The sequence below is a fragment of the Meriones unguiculatus genome, chromosome 8 (genome assembly GCF_030254825.1).
Source record: "Meriones unguiculatus strain TT.TT164.6M chromosome 8, Bangor_MerUng_6.1, whole genome shotgun sequence".
Lineage (NCBI taxonomy): Eukaryota > Metazoa > Chordata > Mammalia > Rodentia > Muridae > Meriones > Meriones unguiculatus.
In genome coordinates, this window is record NC_083356.1 from 24483118 (window position 1) to 24499714 (window position 16597).

General features: G+C 51.8%; 2 protein-coding genes and 1 long non-coding RNA gene across 5 annotated transcripts; 2 read left to right on the top strand and 1 right to left on the bottom strand.

The window, feature by feature from the left end:
* Window positions 1-32: 32 nt before the first annotated feature.
* On the top strand, window positions 33-4024 carry Vps28 (VPS28 subunit of ESCRT-I). 3 transcript variants are annotated; one of them, XM_021659406.2, is made up of 11 exons: window positions 33-187; window positions 338-450; window positions 988-1054; window positions 1552-1580; window positions 1689-1726; window positions 1965-2054; window positions 2668-2773; window positions 2888-2989; window positions 3480-3533; window positions 3622-3713; window positions 3793-4024. In XM_021659406.2, exons 3-11 carry the CDS (start codon window positions 1018-1020, stop codon window positions 3908-3910), a joined length of 666 nt encoding a protein of 221 aa, XP_021515081.1. In that variant the 5' UTR covers window positions 33-187; window positions 338-450; window positions 988-1017; the 3' UTR covers window positions 3911-4024. The 3 variants fall into 3 exon arrangements, with proteins under 3 accessions (XP_021515081.1, XP_021515063.1, XP_021515055.1); XM_021659388.2 differs by lacking the exon at window positions 1552-1580; XM_021659380.2 differs by lacking the exon at window positions 338-450 and having other exon boundaries at window positions 93-187.
* Window positions 4025-4192: 168 nt separating this feature from the next.
* LOC132655810 (uncharacterized) lies at window positions 4193-9203 on the bottom strand. Its single transcript, XR_009593676.1, has 3 exons — window positions 9114-9203; window positions 7756-7971; window positions 4193-5397 (listed from the first exon to the last, which is right to left on the bottom strand). It is a non-coding gene; the product is annotated as an uncharacterized LOC132655810 (long non-coding RNA).
* On the top strand, window positions 8608-13337 carry Slc39a4 (solute carrier family 39 member 4). Its single transcript, XM_021659071.2, has 12 exons — window positions 8608-9282; window positions 9842-10126; window positions 10497-10692; window positions 10798-10967; window positions 11056-11227; window positions 11459-11631; window positions 11729-11884; window positions 12019-12138; window positions 12212-12266; window positions 12369-12521; window positions 12784-12971; window positions 13063-13337. Exons 1-12 carry the CDS (start codon window positions 9091-9093, stop codon window positions 13189-13191), a joined length of 1989 nt encoding a protein of 662 aa, XP_021514746.1. The 5' UTR covers window positions 8608-9090; the 3' UTR covers window positions 13192-13337.
* Window positions 13338-16597: the final 3260 nt, after the last annotated feature.

The following is a 16597-nucleotide window of genomic DNA, read 5'->3' on the forward strand; positions in this document are numbered from 1 at the left end:
CGGGGCTGCCCGAGAGCGCAAGCTCAGGCAAAGAGGGCGAGCGCCGACCGACGGATTGGGCTTGCTCTTCGCGTAGGCTTAAGGTGGGAGAGTGAGCGCCGAGCTGCCGATCGGGTTTCCCAGCAGGCGCAGGCGGAAAAAGCGAGCACCGAGCTTCTGTCGCCATCTCCGGGACAGAAACACCCAGGTACGCAGCGGCTGTGGCCAGGTACCTCCTTACAGAAACCCTTTGGGCTAGATGTCCCGGTCCTGTCTCCTTTGGGGCTCAGCGGCCCTTGCCTCGCGGTCAGTGTCTCAGTAAGCAGTGGGCGCTGTCAGGCGGCTTTACTGTTCACAGCTCCGGCTCCCCGTGCTGTGTGGGTACCCACCTTTCTCTTGCGACCCCGCCGGCTGTTCCTAGCTCCTGCGACCTCAGCATCTCAGGCTCCTCATCAGGCCACTACCATCTCGGTTTGTCTACCTTCCTTGAACTTTTGTTTTCTTTTCAGCCCATTTCAAATCCTGAGGCGTGTCTGACTGGCTAAGCCAGTGACCCCAACTTCCTTATTAGACAGGACTTAACCTGGGCCCTGCCTCCACCATTTCTAGACTGCATCGACCCACCAAGCTTGCCTTTATTCATTCCTGCAGTAGCTCCCACAGAATTAGGGTAAAGCCCACCGCCACACTTACGCCTCACTTCCCCTCGGCCCTAGACACCTAGTTCTTTTAAATTCATTTCCATTGAAAGATGTTGCAACAGTGTGCCACCCCGGAACTTCTGTCAGCTTCTCTTCCCTGCCTTAACCAAGCTTCCAGGCGGGACTCCCGTGGCATTTGCACCCTCTCAGTGTTCATCCTTAAAGCCTGACTTCCCCATGGCAGCCGTTTGGCATCCCGTGTTGTTCCTCTAGATAGCCAGAAAGTTGTTCACAGTGCTCTGATCCCCGGAGCACAGTTCCTGAGGTGTAAGGGGCCCCCTGAGTTAGTGCTGGGTCTATTCCTCAGGTCTCTGCTGTAGCTTCCAGGGCCTTCAGGATGTTTCACGGGATTCCAGCTACTCCTGGTATTGGAGGTGAGTGTGGCCTAAAGTGGGAAGAAGGCTTTCCCTGCTACCGGGGCTGTTGGGAAATGACAAAACTGCTACCTCCATCCCATATTCTCAGTCCTTGGGGAGTGATTAGGGACAGAGCTGTTTGTGGCAGGATCCTGAGGGCCCATCAACACCCCGCTGAGTAGAGATAATAAACTCCAATGTGGCCAGAGCATCTCGAGCATCTCTGGGTCTCCAACCCTAGCTTGTGAAGCATGAAACAGACTTTTATTTGTTATCATATCATGGTGCAGTGAACAAAATCTGGTCATGTTGGCAGAGGTGGAGAGTTAAATCCAGCAATTTGTAGCCTCTTAGGGGCAATACTGGTAGGAAGTGAGACCAGAGCCCCTACTCTGTAGCTCCCCTGAGTTCTTTGGGACATGGCATGGGAGATATCCTCTTGGGAAGTAACTGAAATGGGCCTGTTCTGGGGTCATCTTGTGATGGCTTGTCAGCTCCTCCCTGCTCTGTTGCAGCCCCTGGAAACAAGCCGGAGCTGTATGAGGTAAGTGGTAGATGCTTGTCTGGCCGTGGCCACTGCCACCGCCATGTGGCTGTCGTTGGTTCTATAACCAACCAGTCATGCTGACTGACTTGCCCGCTCTTCCCACAGGAAGTAAAGTTGTACAAGAATGCTCGGGAGCGGGAAAAGTAAGTCAAGTGTCTAAGCTGCCATCAGCACACACACACACATGCCCTCATCCCACCTCCATGGCAGGCCCAGCGGTCTGCCAAACCCACGACCACCCCAATGGTTGGGGAGGGAGGGGCATGGGGAGATAGTTGCTGAGGGTTGGAGTGAGAGGTGGGCTGAATTCTGCCATGGGTACAGAGCAACAGTTGGCTGCCCTCCCTTGGAATTGTGGCCTGATGGATGGCTTTGCCTCAGGTATGACAACATGGCGGAGCTGTTTGCGGTGGTGAAGACTATGCAGGCGCTGGAGAAGGCGTACATCAAGGACTGTGTCACCCCCAATGAGTGAGCAAGCCTGTGGCTTCAGGTGTTGATGGCCACCAATCCTCAGAAGCATGTTTCTCCCTTCCATGAAGCTTGAGGGTTCAGTAGGCAGCACAAATGTAGGTCTGGAACCCAAGCTATGGGGGAGGTGGGATGCTCCTGGTTGCTATCTGGTTTCAGGACCATGTCACCCAGGGGCGTTTTGTAAGGGTGGGTATGGTTCTTTAGAAGGTGAACTGGAGTCTGGGGCAGCGTAGTCTAAAGTATCACTGGCCAGTCTAGGTTCCTAGCATGGATGCTGATGCCTTATCCAGGGATGACGTGCCAATTTGACAGACCAGGAGCTGCCAGGTGGTAATGGAGATCTGACACCTCGGTCTAGGGCAAACAGAGTAGACCTGTGGGCTCTTGTTCTGAGTTCCAGGGGCGGCCCACACTGATTCTCTGTGGTAGTTACATTTTTGTCATACCTCCCTGCTCTTGTCCAGAGCTCTCTTCATATACAGACCCAGTAGGAAGCCTTTGGCCCTCCCAGCCTGCCGTGAAAGCTGCTGTATCTAGACTAGCTGAGGGAAAGCACCATGAGCCACCGTAGACTGTTCTCATTCTCCAGCAGCACCCACCCTCTCCCCAGGTACACTGCAGCCTGCTCCAGGCTCCTGGTCCAGTACAAAGCTGCCTTCCGACAGGTCCAAGGCTCAGAGATCAGCTCCATTGATGAATTTTGCCGAAAGTTCAGAGTGAGTGAAGCCAATCCTTCCCTCCATCCTGCAGGAAAGTTGTGGTGGGATGTGGTGAGACCCTGGCCTCCTGGAGGCCCTGTGATGCCCAGTACCCTTGTCTGTTCTACTCAGCTGGACTGTCCACTTGCTATGGAGAGGATCAAAGAAGACCGGCCCATCACCATCAAGGATGACAAGGGCAATCTGAACCGCTGCATCGCAGACGTAGTTTCGGTGTGCCCCACACTCCTGGGAGGGCCCTGTGGGGATTAAGGGGAAGGGACTACCAGCCTGGGTCAGCCATAAAAGTGTATTCCTGCGGTTTCTGGAGCTAAGCGGTACCCTGGGGAAGCCACCTCAGCTCTAAGTGAGGGTGAGAAGCATCCGTGGCACCTAAGCCCCACCTGACTGAGTTCCCTACTGTGAAGGGGACCATATACAGGATCTACTGTGGCAGGGCCCTGGTTTGAAGGGGTTGTGTAGGAGTGCACCCCAGATCCCCACCTTACTCTCACAGTTGTGATCCCAAATGTCCATAGGGCCCAGAAGGTCAACCCAGGCAGGTCTTCATTGTAGCCTCCCAGGCAGGAAGAAAACCCCTAGTATGGGGTGTGGGAGAGGAAAAATGGATGGGGGCCTGGCCCCTGTGACTGACCTATGAGCTACAAAGCGTCTCCACACCCCAACTGAGTACGAGTTGCCTAATGCACATGCCCCCCCCCAGCTCTTCATTACAGTCATGGACAAGCTTCGCCTGGAGATCCGCGCAATGGACGAGGTGCGGGGGTTGGGCAGGGAGTCCTGGCCTGGCTGGAGGGCAACACAGCAAGGCAGGTCGGGTCTCAGCCTAGCACTTGTGTCTGTAGATTCAGCCAGACCTACGGGAGCTCATGGAGACCATGCATCGAATGAGCCACCTGCCCCCAGACTTCGAAGGCCGCCAAACAGTCAACCAATGGTGAGTGGCCTTCCCGGGCAGGCGGCGCCTCGTGGCGACATCCGAGAGCCCTGCTGCTCATCCGCGCCTGTGCCCCCAGGCTGCAGACCCTGAGCGGGATGTCGGCCTCTGACGAGCTGGATGACTCCCAGGTCCGCCAGATGCTCTTCGATCTGGAGTCGGCTTACAACGCCTTTAACCGCTTCCTGCATGCCTGAGCCTCGTCGACTGACCGAGGCGCAGCGCCTCAGCTCGCCAGTATCTACACCTGTCCTAGATGTCTATATTGTCAGGAAATCGCCCCCCCCAATAAATATCAGAGACAGCTCCAACAGCGTGTTCAGGGATCCAAGGAGGGGATGCGGGGTGGACGACGAGGGAACACAGCCACACACCCACACGCACTTGGTGGGTGAAGCAAGGCAAGCTGCAACCATTTTACATACATACACACACACTCACACATTGGGTGGATGGAGGAATGCTCCAACAACTTAACAGACATTTACAATGTGGTTTCATTCTCTTTTTCTTTGAATGAACGGTTACAGTGAATATATGTAGGAAAAAACATGTTCCCCAATAGCCTCACAAGATCAAGTGCTTCTAAGTATTATAGGTGAAAACAAATTCTCTAGCTGGGCATGGTGGTGGCACATGCCTTAAATCCCAGCACTTGTACTCAGGAGGCAGAGGTAGGCAGAGCTCTGTGAGTTCGAGGCCATCCTGGTCTACAAAGGGAGTCCAGGACAACCAGGTCAACACAGAGAAACCCTGTCTCAAAACAAAACAAAACAAATTATTCTCAAGAATCCACCTACATTGGTAACTAAGAAATTTGTTACAGTGTAACAAAATGTAAGGCAGTAAGGTTATTTATTTTCTCATCCTGTTTACTGGCAGGTGCAATTTGCAGTTACAAAAAAAGAATTGGTTATTTTATTATTTATCTTAAAAAGTAACTTAATAATCTTAAAAGAATCGCAAATCTAAACTTATATTAAAAAAAAACAGTCATTTCTACTTTAAATCCTCATGGTGCACATCTACTCATTAACATTTTTTTATTAAATTATATCAGGAAGGGAGGGTGGGATTGGGAGGGGAGGAGGGAGGGAGGGAGGTACAGGGGAGATACAAAGTGAATAACCTGTAATAAAAATAAAAATAATACTTAAAAAAATAACTCTGAAAAATATATAAATAAAAAGTGAAAAAAAAGAAAAAAATATGTCAGGAAGCCAAGGGCAAAAATGGGTACAAGAAATCAATCATCAGCTTTAGCCAGTGCTAATCAGGCTGCTATTCTTCTTGTTCCCTGACCTCAAAAAGTCCCTAGCTCAACTATTAAGACTGTGCCTTTCTAAACTGCAAATTGTTTCCTAAGATTTTCTACATCAAGGCCACTAACAAAACATCCCAACTTTACCAAGAATCTACATCTCTAGGTTCTTTCCAAGGGTGGTGGTTGAATCATCTGCTCCAGCAGCAATGCTTGAAAAAGATCACACACTAATGTTTTAAGTGCCAGTGACACTGCCCAGTGAGGGTACATACAACCCATGTACTATGAGGGATGTGATGACCATGAAGACAACAAGCAGAGCTGCATAAAATCCTGGCGGGCACACCCATAGCGGTTGTGCCAACTGGTGGGCTGCAGTCCATGCGTTCAAAGCTGTTCTGCTGTTCCTCCTGCATGGCCCTGGACAAACAAAGATCTGTTTAAGCTTCCTGCTATGCGAAGCTGCGCTGAGCCCACCCTCCTGACCTTGTAGCAGAGCCCTGACTCCTGAGGGGCACAGAGCCTGTGAAGCCACTGCCCTTAAACCAGCAAGGTTTCCTGGCTCTGTTGCTCAACCCACACATGGAGCAGCCTCTGGAGACGATAGCTGGGCAATCACAGGGCAAGATGAGTCCTCACAGCTCCTGGAGAGGGAATGCATAGACCCTACACCGGGCCAGGTGTGGCTGCTGTTATGGGACAGGTGATCCAGCAGGCCTGCCTCCATAGGCAATTGCTTATGCCATCACCTGCTGCCATCTCCAAGTGCAGTAAGTGTATTTGGCTCATGGAAGGACTTACTGCCAACCGAAGCCCCCTATTCTTGCTCTCTTAGGTGCCCCCTTTCCCTCCCTCCCTGGCCTCATAGCTCATTTGCTGCCTCTATCCCTCCTCCAGGCCCTCCTCTCCCTTCCCCCAGTAAACTTCCTTACAGCACATCTGTTGCGTGGTGTAATTCCTCAAGGGGTACACCTTGGCATGGGCCCCACCATGGTACCCCCTTGCTTCATCATTAGAGGTCTAACAGTTGCCTCCTTGCCTGCCATCAGTCCCTCCCAGCTCTAGGTTTTGTTTGGTTGGTTGATTTTTTTTTTTCCAGACAGGGAGACAGTTTCTCTGTGTAACCCTAACTGTCCTGGAACTTACTTTTGTGGATCAGGTTGGTAAGTTGGTCTCGAACTCAGATATACACCTGCCTCTGCCTCACGAGTGCCGGGATTAAGGGCATGCACCACCATGCCCAGCTAACTCTTCTTTGGTTTTGTTGTTGTCTGAGACATGGTTTTGCTGATACAGCTATGGCTATCCTTGAACTTAAGGTTCTCCTCATGCCCTCCTGAATGCTGGGATTACTGGTGTTTGGCGTCAATGACAGCCTTAGGACAGGGCGTAACTGAAGCACTTGCCTTCACTGACCCATCACATAAGCTCCCCAAACATGCCATTTTTGGTGCTGGGCCTTGTGCAGGGTACTAGGCAAATGCTTTAACACTGAGCTACATTCACATCTCTTGGGTGTTTTGTTTTTTGGTTTTTTTTTTTTTTTATGTTTTCTTTAATTGTACACAGGTAAGTATTTTGCCTGCATGTATGTTGTGTACTGCATGCATGACTGGGGTCATGGATTCTGCCTCCCCAGGAACGGACTAACAGGTATATGCCACCATGCCCAGACCAGATCTGCTCCAACCTATTTCACTTTTGTTTTTGTGTGGTTGGTTGTTCTTTTCCAGACAGGGTCTCTGTGTAGCCTTGGCTGCCCTGGACTTTGTAGACCATGCTGGCCTCAGACTCACAGTAATCAGCCTACCTCTGCCTCTCTGAGTGCTGGGATTAAGAGTATATGCGGTGATTCCTGGTTTTCAGTTCTTTTTATAGTATCTGTAGTTGGCTGAATTAAACTTTGCAGGAGTCATAGGGAACTGATAACCAGGGAGCATTGTTTTGCTTTTTTTGTTTGTTTGTTTGTTTTTGTTTGTTTGTTCTTTTCCAGACAGGGTTTCTCTGTAGCCTTGGTTGTCCTGGGCTCACTTTGTAGAGCAGGTTGGCCTCAAACTCACAGAGATCTGCCTGCCTCTGCCTCCCTGAGTGCTGGGATTACAGGTGTGTGCCACTGAGCCTGGCTCAGGGGAGAAGTCTTAGTGTAGGTTTGGCAATCCTGGCTTCCCTAGATTTCTCCTTCAAAGGAGACCTGCCTAATCCGGGGAAGACCAGAACAGCCGACCCTCATGCACCTGTAGCATTGGCCTTTCTGTATCATTTCCAGCCAGCTCACTGTCATTTTATAAAAAGGGTAGCTATAAAACCAATGTCTGAGGTAGGTGAGATGGCTCAACAGGTAAAGAAAAGGCCATGTGGTAGGAAGAGAAATTCAGCTCTTGAAAAGTTGCCTTCTCGGGCTGGAGAGGTGGCTCAGAGGTTAAGAGCGCTGTCTGTTCTTCCAGAGGTCCTGAGTTCACGTCCTAGGAACCACATGGTAGCTCAGAACCATCAGCAATGGGATCCGATGCCCTCTTCTGACTCGGAATGTACATGCAGATAGAGCACTTATATACATAAAAATAAAAGTTGTCCTCTCACCTCTATTGTATGCCATATCAGTAAATAAATAAATTGTGGGGCTGGAGAGATGGTTCAGGTGGTTAAGGGCACTGGCTGCTTTTCCAAAGGACTTAGGTTCAACCCCTCTCTTTGCCCCCCCCCAAAAAAAAGACTTTTCCCTAGAGGCAGACTGTGCTTAAACAGAGAGCAACTGATCTGCAAGGCTAGGAAACCAACCTGGTCCCAGGCCCCAGCAGCCCAGCAACGGAAACAGAAAAGCCACGTTGGGTATATGGCATCTTCAGAGCTACATGTGGAGAACGTTCTCTTCATTGTCTCATGCTGGCTCTTCCAGTTCCCAGTCACAGTTCCTCCTTAGGACCAGAAGGGATGCCACCTTGTAGGCATCCCAACCATAAGAACCATTGATGTAGGTGTGTGTTCGGCTCAGGTCTGAAACGGTTGACCCCAGGGCTCAGGACAGTCAGCCAGCTTCTTTCCCCACCCTGCCCTACCCTCCGGAATACTAAGGGGCAGAGTTCTTTAGGCGTTATATTTCCAGCTCCACACCCCAACCGCACCCCAGAAGGGCTGGGGTCAGGAGAGGGCCACAGTACTTCTGGTGCTACCCGGGTCCCCTTCAAACAGGCCGAAATGCCTTGTGACCTGGGGATTGTCAGCAACCGGAGATCCGACCCCTCCTCCACCTGCCACCTGGGTAGAGATAAGGCTCAGGGATCAAAGGTTGGAATGATTGATCCGGGAGGGGCAGATCGAGGAACCCAGCTCTACCTCAGTTTTCCTGTGCCTCAGGCCTAGAGCTCACAACAGGACCTCGACCTCCTACTGACCCCAAAAGCTGGCCAGATGCTGGCTAGGACCAAGGTCACATCTTCTCTTCCTGTTTGTCTAGGTTGGGGCTTTAGCCATTTCCTGGGGATTTACCCTTCAAGGGCTGGAGGTGGGGACTATGACTCAGCAAGTACCCTTCAGAAATCTCCCATTGTAGCCCATGTTGGGCCCCGAGGCCCAGGATCCAAGATCACCACCCCCACCCACCCTCACTCGGGCCACAAGACTTGGGATTTGTCTAAGCTGCTTGAGCTGGGAGGCAGCTGGTGAAGGGTGGGAGGTAGGTCTAAGGGCTCTCCTGAAAATGTCAAATAGAACACCCATATTTGACTTGGCAACTAATAGGAAGCTCTGCCCCCTCCCCTAGCCTGAGGCAAGATCACAGGAGGCCCTCAGGGAACAGAGGAAGCCCTGAGTGGCGGTTCTGGGTATGGCAGGAGAGGGCATGCACACGCCACCCACCTAAGAAAAGGGACCCAACTCCAGCCCTAGCCTCAAGAGGCAGCAGCTCCTTGCCCCCAAGCTTTCAGGGAGGATCTACCACTGGAATGGCTAACCCAGCAGCCAATCACAGAGCCCTGCAGGAAATACCTGGGAGAGGTCCTGAAGTAGAACCCAGCCCCAGTCTGGCCCCAGGCAGCCCCAGCAGTCTCTAGTCAGCCCAGACGCCAGCAGTCCTCACAGAGCACCAAAGCAAGAAGCGCTCTGGGGGCCTGAGGCATGGTGTCCCCAGCTCCGCTCACCCAGGGGCTCCTGTTGGCTCTGCTGGTCATCACAGCAGCTGTAGTCCAGCCCAACAGCCTGCTAAACCTTCTCACCTCGGGACGGGATGCTCTGGATCGCCAGGCACTGGACCGCCTGTTAAATACGCTGGCGGCCCGTGTGCACTGCACCGACGGGCCGTGTGAAAAGGTAACAGCCCCACCCGATGGGTCCCCCAGCCCCGGCCCCTTCCTGCCCGCCCCACCCCGTGGCAGGCAGCAAAAGGGACCTGGGCAAACTCCAGGAGGCGGGTCCGGAGGCTGGTGTCTGAACCTACTTGCAGGCTGGAGCCTCCTCTCCCGTCCTAAGGGGTCTTAAACAGGCCAAGCCTCCCTCCTGGGACACAGAGCTCCATCCATTAACACCCCTCCCCCCCATCAAATTTGTGGTGACTCCAGGTGACCACTCTCACCAGAAGGAGTAACTTCTGGGGATCCCTCTGTGAGGGCTCCTAGTCAAGCTAGCTGTACAAGGGGCAGAATAGGACATAAGATAGCTGATAAGAGTGTCTGGCGCCATGTTCCACACCTGTAATTCCAGAGGCAGAGGCAGGTGGATAGTTGTGCTTTGAGTTCGAGCCCAGCCTGGTCTACAAAGCGTGTCCAGGGCAGAGAAACCTTGTCTCAAAAAAAAAAAAAAAAAGAAGCTGATAGGATCCAATCCTTGCTGTGGCGGGTGGACCAGACCGTGATTACCTGTTTGCCCACAGTGTTTATCTGTGGAGGATGTCTTGGCCCTAGCCGGAACTGGCAAGCCTCAGCCTGCCCCTGAACCAGTCCTGGAGTCCAGATACATTGGCCACCTTAGTGCTGCTGCCGCCCTCTATCTTAGCAACCCAGAGGAAACATGCAAGGACATCCAAGCTGGCCTCTTGGCCTCCCATGTGGACGATTACCTGACCACACTGGAGAGTCCAGAGGCCATGACCCTGGGTCTGAGCCAGCTACTGCAGAAGATTGAGGCCCATGCTGCCCACCACCCCAACGGGAAGGAGGTGAGGGTCCAGAGGGCTGTTGTGGGTAGTGAGAAGGACCCAAGTGCTATGGAAGGGAGGCTGCTCCAGTAGGGGCAATGTCCCATGTGAAGCCTCACTGGCCTCTGAGGGGGTACTTGGGAGGTTGGAGTGTACTGGGCATTAGAACTGGATGTTTACCGTTGAATGGGACAGGGACTGTGGGAGTCTCGGGGAACCCTTTGACCTAGACTGTGGTCCAGGGAGAGCCAGCTGAGATCTTTGGTGAAATCTGAGGAGTAATTTGAAGAGGCTGGGCATTGATGGGAGACCCATCCAGTGGGCTGTGCTAGGATGGACTCCAGAAGCTGACACTGGGGGTAGAGCTGAGGACAGTCTCTTTCTTCTCCAGACCTGTGTAGATGTTCCCCAGCTGCTGGAGGAGGCTGAGGAAGCCGGAGATCCCGGAAGTCCCAGCCTGGTCCTGACAGCCTTGCTGGATCATGTCGTTAATGGGTCCTGCTTCCAAGGCCTGCCTAGCCCTCAGTATTTTGTGGACTTTGTGTTCCGGCAGCAGAGTATTGAGGCTCCCAACATGACCCTATCTGGTGAGGCCTGAGTGGAAATCCTTAGCCTCTAGTCCTGGGGGAGGGGACAAGGCTGGAGTTGCAAGAACCAACTACAGTGACTGTTTTTCTTTTTTTCCCTGCCAGAACTGGAGGTTTTGATGCACCACCTTGGGTTGGGTGGAGAGGACCACAGTCACCATGATGACAACCACAGTCACCAGGATGACGACCACAGTCACCTGGACAGGGAAGCCAGCCACCAAGACTCTGAGCCCCATGCTACCCACAATAGCAACTCCAGCGTATGGGACATGGTGAGCCATTCCTGCGGTTCTGGAGAAAGATGGGCTACCCAGGGTCCCCTCAGATGCCTGACTTCTCTCCTTCTCCTCTTGCCTCCAGTTGTGCCTGAGTGCCAAAGATGTGATGGCTGTATACGGGCTAGCTGAAGAGGCTGGGGTGAGCCCTCAGGCCTGGGCCCAGCTGACCCCTGCCTTGGTCCAGCAGCAGCTAAGTGAGGCCTGCAGCCACCACTCCAGTACCCATATTCAGGGCCAGCTCACCCAAACAGAGAGTGAGTCCCTCTCCCAAGGTGTGCCTGTCTAGATGGCCCAACCCCTGGGTGCTGGCCTCAGGGAGTAAGCGCTGAGGAATGGGGAGCCAGTAAGGGAGGGAAGGGTAGTGATTTGGAGGGAGGAGGGCCAGTATCAATGGACATGTGGCCCCCACCACCAACTGCTTGCTGCTGGGCTGGATTTGGGGGCTTCTCTGGGCAACAGTGTTCTCAGTGTGGCTTCCCCCACAGGTTATCTGTACGGCTCCCTGGCTACCCTGATCATCTGCCTCTGCGCTGTGTTCGGCCTTCTCCTGCTGACCTGTGCCAGGTGCAGCACGGTCACCCACTACGTCATGCAGACCTTCCTGAGCTTGGCTGTGGGCGCCCTCACAGGCGATGCGCTTCTGCACCTGATACCCAAGGTCAGCCCTCACCCAACAGGGTAGCCCCCACCTTCCTGCCCTTTCCTAGCCCCACCCCAGCCCTCTGTAGCCCTGAAGTCCCCCCTTTCCTTCTCAGGTGCTGGGACTGCACACACACAGTGGGGAAGGTCACGCCCACGAGGAGGTGGGCATTGGTGCACAGTCCACCTGGCGCTTGCTGGCTGTACTTGGAGGCCTCTACATCTTCTTCCTGTTTGAGAGCTTCTTTAACCTCCTACTGCCCAGGGACCAGGTCAGCCACCGGGATACCAGTAGGTAGGATGGATAAGGGTTTGGTGGATTCCGGGTAAGGGCTTGGTGGACTCTGACCAGTTTTTTTGTTTGTTTGTTTGTTTGTTTTTGTTTTTTGTTTTTTTTTTCCCACAGAATTCTGAGAAGGATGGGCCTTGCAGCCACGGTGGACACAGCCATGGAGTGTCGCTGCAGCTGGCACCCAGCAATCTCCGGCAGTCCAAACAGTCCCATGAGAGCTCCCGCTCAGACTTGGTAAGTAGCAACTCCTCTCCCACCTGGAGCCTTTACTTACCTACTTGCCTGGGTTCATTCTTGCTCCCCACAGGTGACAGAGGAAAGCCCAGAACTACTGAACCCAGAGTCCCAGAGGCTGAGAGCAGGTGAGCCCTGAGGGAGTCCCTGGAGGGCTGCAGATTTGGGGTTTGCCTTTAGGCAGATGGGGAGGACCTGACCTACAGGACCCACGCCTGCCATGCCCACAGAGCTGAGGCTGTTGCCCTATCTGATCACGCTGGGCGACGCCGTGCACAACTTCGCTGATGGGCTCGCTGTGGGGGCAGCCTTCTCATCCTCCTGGAAGACTGGGCTGGCCACTTCATTGGCAGTGTTCTGCCATGAGCTGCCGCACGAACTGGGTGAGTGCTGGGGTGTGGCTGGAAAGGGCGGGGCTTAGTGGGAATGAACAAGACCAGAATAGGGACAAGGCCTTTCAATGGGAACTGTCTGTCCTTCTACCTGGCTGCAGGTAGGATGGATTGCAGGGAGGCAGGAGGGGGCCTGGAGTAGGTCTGGCCTTTAAGTGGGTGTGTCTGTCTGGGATGCAGGAGTGACTGGTCTGGTGGGCAGGCTGTACCTGACATGAGAGCAGAGCGCTTACTATGGCTTGTTCTGTCCTAGGGGACTTCGCTGCTCTGCTGCACGCTGGGCTGACTGTGAGGCGTGCACTGTTGCTGAACCTGGCCTCCGCACTCACAGCATTCGCTGGCCTCTACGTGGCTCTGGCAGTCGGAGTAGATGAGGAGGGCGAGGCTTGGATTCTGGCTGTAGCCACCGGCCTCTTCCTTTACGTGGCACTCTGTGACATGGTTAGGAAGGCGGAGAGCCTATGTCGGGGTGGGGAGGTAGCCAGGGGCTCCACCAAGCTGGCTACTGAACTGATGCCCACCTTCTCCTCAGCTCCCAGCCATGATGAAGGTGCAGGACCAGCGGCCCTGGCTTCTTTTCCTGCTCCACAACGTGGGTCTGCTGGGTGGCTGGACCGTCCTGCTGCTGCTGTCATTGTACGAAGACAACATCACTTTCTGACAGCTCCATCCCCTCCCATCCTCATCCCTGTCTGTTGACTCTGCCTTACCTCCTTAAGCCATCTAACTTTTGGATCAACTGGGTAGCCTGAAGGTTCAGGCCTCATTTCCCTGCTCTGATTTCAATAAAGACCTCTTGTCCATCAAGCTCAACTGCAGTCTCTTCTTGTAGCATCTCCTGGCGGAAGCTCTAGAGCAGAGCACTGCCTCCTTCTGTGGACAACTGCGTTGGGGGTCCTGTGGTCAGTCAGCTTAGCTTGACTTTTCTGTTAGTAAGCCTGGGGAATGGCCAGAGCTCTCCAGGATGGGTCCCTGTCTCCAGTCAAAACATCACCAATATTGCTTACTTCTGTGAGAAGTGAGGGCTCACTTCTGTCATGTACACAAGCCAAACCGAAGGACAACCCATTGATACTGAGCCACCCCACAGCTCTTGGCAGAATGGGCCATCCCAAATTCCCTTGCAATTAGTCTTCGGAGGTTGACATAATAATCTACCCTAGAGCAGGGGCCTAAAACAACAGAAATTTATTCTCACAGTTCTGGAGGCCAGAAGACCAAAGGCAAGTTATAAAAAAAAAAAAAAAGCCGGTCTGGGTTCTTAAGAAAGTCACCACACAAGACCAAAAAGGTTTTACTTCTGGAGGAGCATGTGTAGCTGTGTGCAAGGAAGCATGCCCAGGGAAAACATTGGTGGGTTTTAAGGGATCCATTGTCTCACTGTGTAGTTGGAGCTCAGCCATATTCCTGTATGATTGATTGGCTAATACAACAATTGGCTAATAACAGCGCAAGTTCTAGGGAGAACTAAATGTAAACATGTTTTGATTTCCAAAGGAACTGTTAGGCCAGGCTTGGAGGTGCATGCCTTTAATACCAGCACTTAAAAAAAGCAGAGGCAGGTAGAATTCAGGGAGAAGTAAATTTGAACGCGTTTTAGTTTCCAAAAGTGTTAAGGTAAACATGTTTTGATTTTCAAAAGAACTGTTTGGCTAGGCTTGGAGGTGCATGCCTTTAATACCAACACTTGGAGAGGCGGAGGCAGGTGGAGTTCAGGCCAGCATGGTTTATAACGTGAGTTACAAGCCATTCCAGGTAACGTGGTATGACTGTCTATCAAATAAATAAATAGTCCAGGACAGGGCTGGAGATATGGCTCTGTGATTTAAAGCACTGTCTGCTCTACCAAAGGACCCAGATTCAATTCCCAGCACCCACATGGCAGCTCACAACTGTCTGTAACTCCAGTTCCATGGATTCTGACACTTTCATACCAATGCACAGAGAATAAAAGTTAAATAAATTTTTAAAAATCCACAACAAGCTGGGCTATGTAGAGACCCTGTCTCAATATAAATAAAATCAAACCTAGCAGGACATTGAATTTATCAAGTGGTTGCTTTATACTGTTTGTTGTTTATATTTGAGAAGGTCTCAGTATGGCTTTGTTCTTTTGTTTGTTTGTATTGTTGGTTTTTTGTTTGTTTGTTTGGTTGATTGGTTTTTCGAGACAGGGTTTCTCTGGATAGCCCCGGCTGTCCTGGAATTACTCTGTAGACCAGGATGCCCTCAAACTCACAGAGAGTGTCTTGCCTCTGACTCCCTGGAGCTCACTCTGTAGGCAAGGCTGGCCTTGAACTCAGAGATCCGCCTGCTTCTGCCTCACAGTTCCAAGATTAAAAGTGTGTGTCCCCAATTAAAGTGTGTATCACACAATTAAAAGTGTGTGCACCTCCAAGCCTGGCCTAACAGTTCCTTTGGAAATCAAAACATGTTTACATTTAGTTCTCCCTAGAACTTGCGCTGTTATTAGCCAATTGTTGTATTAGCCAGTCAATCATACAGGAATATGGCTGAGCTCCAACTACACAGTGAGACAATGGATCCCTTAAAACCCACCAATGTTTTCCCTGGGCATGCTTCCTTGCACACAGCTACACATGCTCCTGCAGAAGTAAAAGTGATTACTGCTGTGCAGCAATCACTATGTCTTCTTCTTCCTCTTCCTCCTCCTCTTCTTCTTCTTCCTCCTCCTCTTCTTCTTCTTTTGGTTTTTGTTTCTTGATTTTTTTTTTTAAGACAGGGTTTCTCTATGTAACCTTGGCTGTCCTGGACTCGCTTTGTATACCAGGCTGGCCTCAAATTCACAGAGATCTGCCTGCCTCTGCCTCCCTAGTGCTGGGATTACAGGCATGCTCACTATGTATTCTTGATTGGCTTGGAACTCCCAGAGATCTGCTTGCCTCTGCATTCTGAGTGCTAGGGGAAGGCATGCACACCACAAAGAGCTTTTCATTTTTGAGACAGGGTGGTTTCCTGGAGAGATATGATCAAATGTCTCTTTACCCCAAATAAATCACCTCAACAGAGGAAAAGAAATGACCTAACAAAAGTCCAATTTGGCAAACGACATAGTTTGCTGAGTTTGTTGGGGCTACTTACAGAAGTATAGGTAAAGGGTTATATTTACAGGAGTAGGCTCGATTTCAAAAGTAGCTGCATCATCAAAAAGCTCACCCAAAGGGGCAGTGCTGGATTACACCTTTAATCCCAGCACTCAGGAGGCAGAGGCAGGTGGATCTCTGTGACTTCAAGGCCTGCCTGCTCTGCAGAGCAAGTTCTAGGCAGCCAGGGTTACAAAGAGAGTTCCAGGACTGTTATGCGGAGAAACCCTGTCTTGAAAAGCAAAGCAAAACAAAAAAAGCTCACCCAGGCATGACGGTGCACATCTTTACAGTGATAGGGAGTCCGGCAAATCTACGTGAATTCCAGGCCAGTTGGGTATACACAGAGCACAAGGACAGCCAGGGTTATATGGCGAGACCCTGTCTCAAAAATCAAAAAACAACAAAATACTTTAAAAAGAGATCTTTAGGTTGGGAGCAGTGGCGCAAGCCTGTAATCCCAGCGCTCAAGGAGGCAGAGGCAGGCAGTTCTCTGTGAATTTGAGGCCAACCTCGTCTACAAAGCAAGTCCATGACAGCCAAGGACACATAGAGAAACCCTGTCTCGAAAAAACCAAATCCTAAACCAACCAAATAAACAAAAATAACAATAATAAAAGAGAGATCTAAGGGGTGAGCTACTACATTAAAAAAGACCCTCATTTACTGAGTGGTGATGTGTAACTTTACATGTTTCTGTATCCTGTTCTGTTCCTATACACCTGGTTTAATTTCCTGGGATATTAAGGTTCTGGGTTTAGCTAACGAGGTAAACCTTGGAGGGAGCGGATAATCGGCGCCCTCCAGCTCTGGGACCAGGCGTTTCCATTCTTATCAAGCTAGTCCACTAGGGGCCGCTGTTCTCTCGCAGCTCTGGCGCGCAGGCGCAGAGGCGAAGCCGTCCGGAACTAGGCTTCTCAACTACCAGACTGGTCCACCTAGAAGGCGGGTCCGGGCGAGAAG

What these genes read in the sequence shown, in the direction of transcription:
- Vps28 (XM_021659406.2), top strand. Translation starts at nt 1,018, where the DNA reads ATGTTTCACGGGATTCCAGCTACTCCTGGTATTGGAG. An exon ending in AGATCCGCGCAATGGACGAG is followed by an intron (nt 3,534 to 3,621) that starts GTGCGGGGGTTG and finishes TTGTGTCTGTAG; the next exon opens with ATTCAGCCAGACCTACGGGA. An exon ending in CGCCAAACAGTCAACCAATG is followed by an intron (nt 3,714 to 3,792) that starts GTGAGTGGCCTT and finishes CTGTGCCCCCAG; the next exon opens with GCTGCAGACCCTGAGCGGGA.
- Slc39a4 (XM_021659071.2), top strand. Translation starts at nt 9,091, where the DNA reads ATGGTGTCCCCAGCTCCGCTCACCCAGGGGCTCCTGTTGGCTCTGCTG. An exon ending in TTCTGCACCTGATACCCAAG is followed by an intron (nt 11,632 to 11,728) that starts GTCAGCCCTCAC and finishes TTTCCTTCTCAG; the next exon opens with GTGCTGGGACTGCACACACA. An exon ending in AGAGCTCCCGCTCAGACTTG is followed by an intron (nt 12,139 to 12,211) that starts GTAAGTAGCAAC and finishes TGCTCCCCACAG; the next exon opens with GTGACAGAGGAAAGCCCAGA.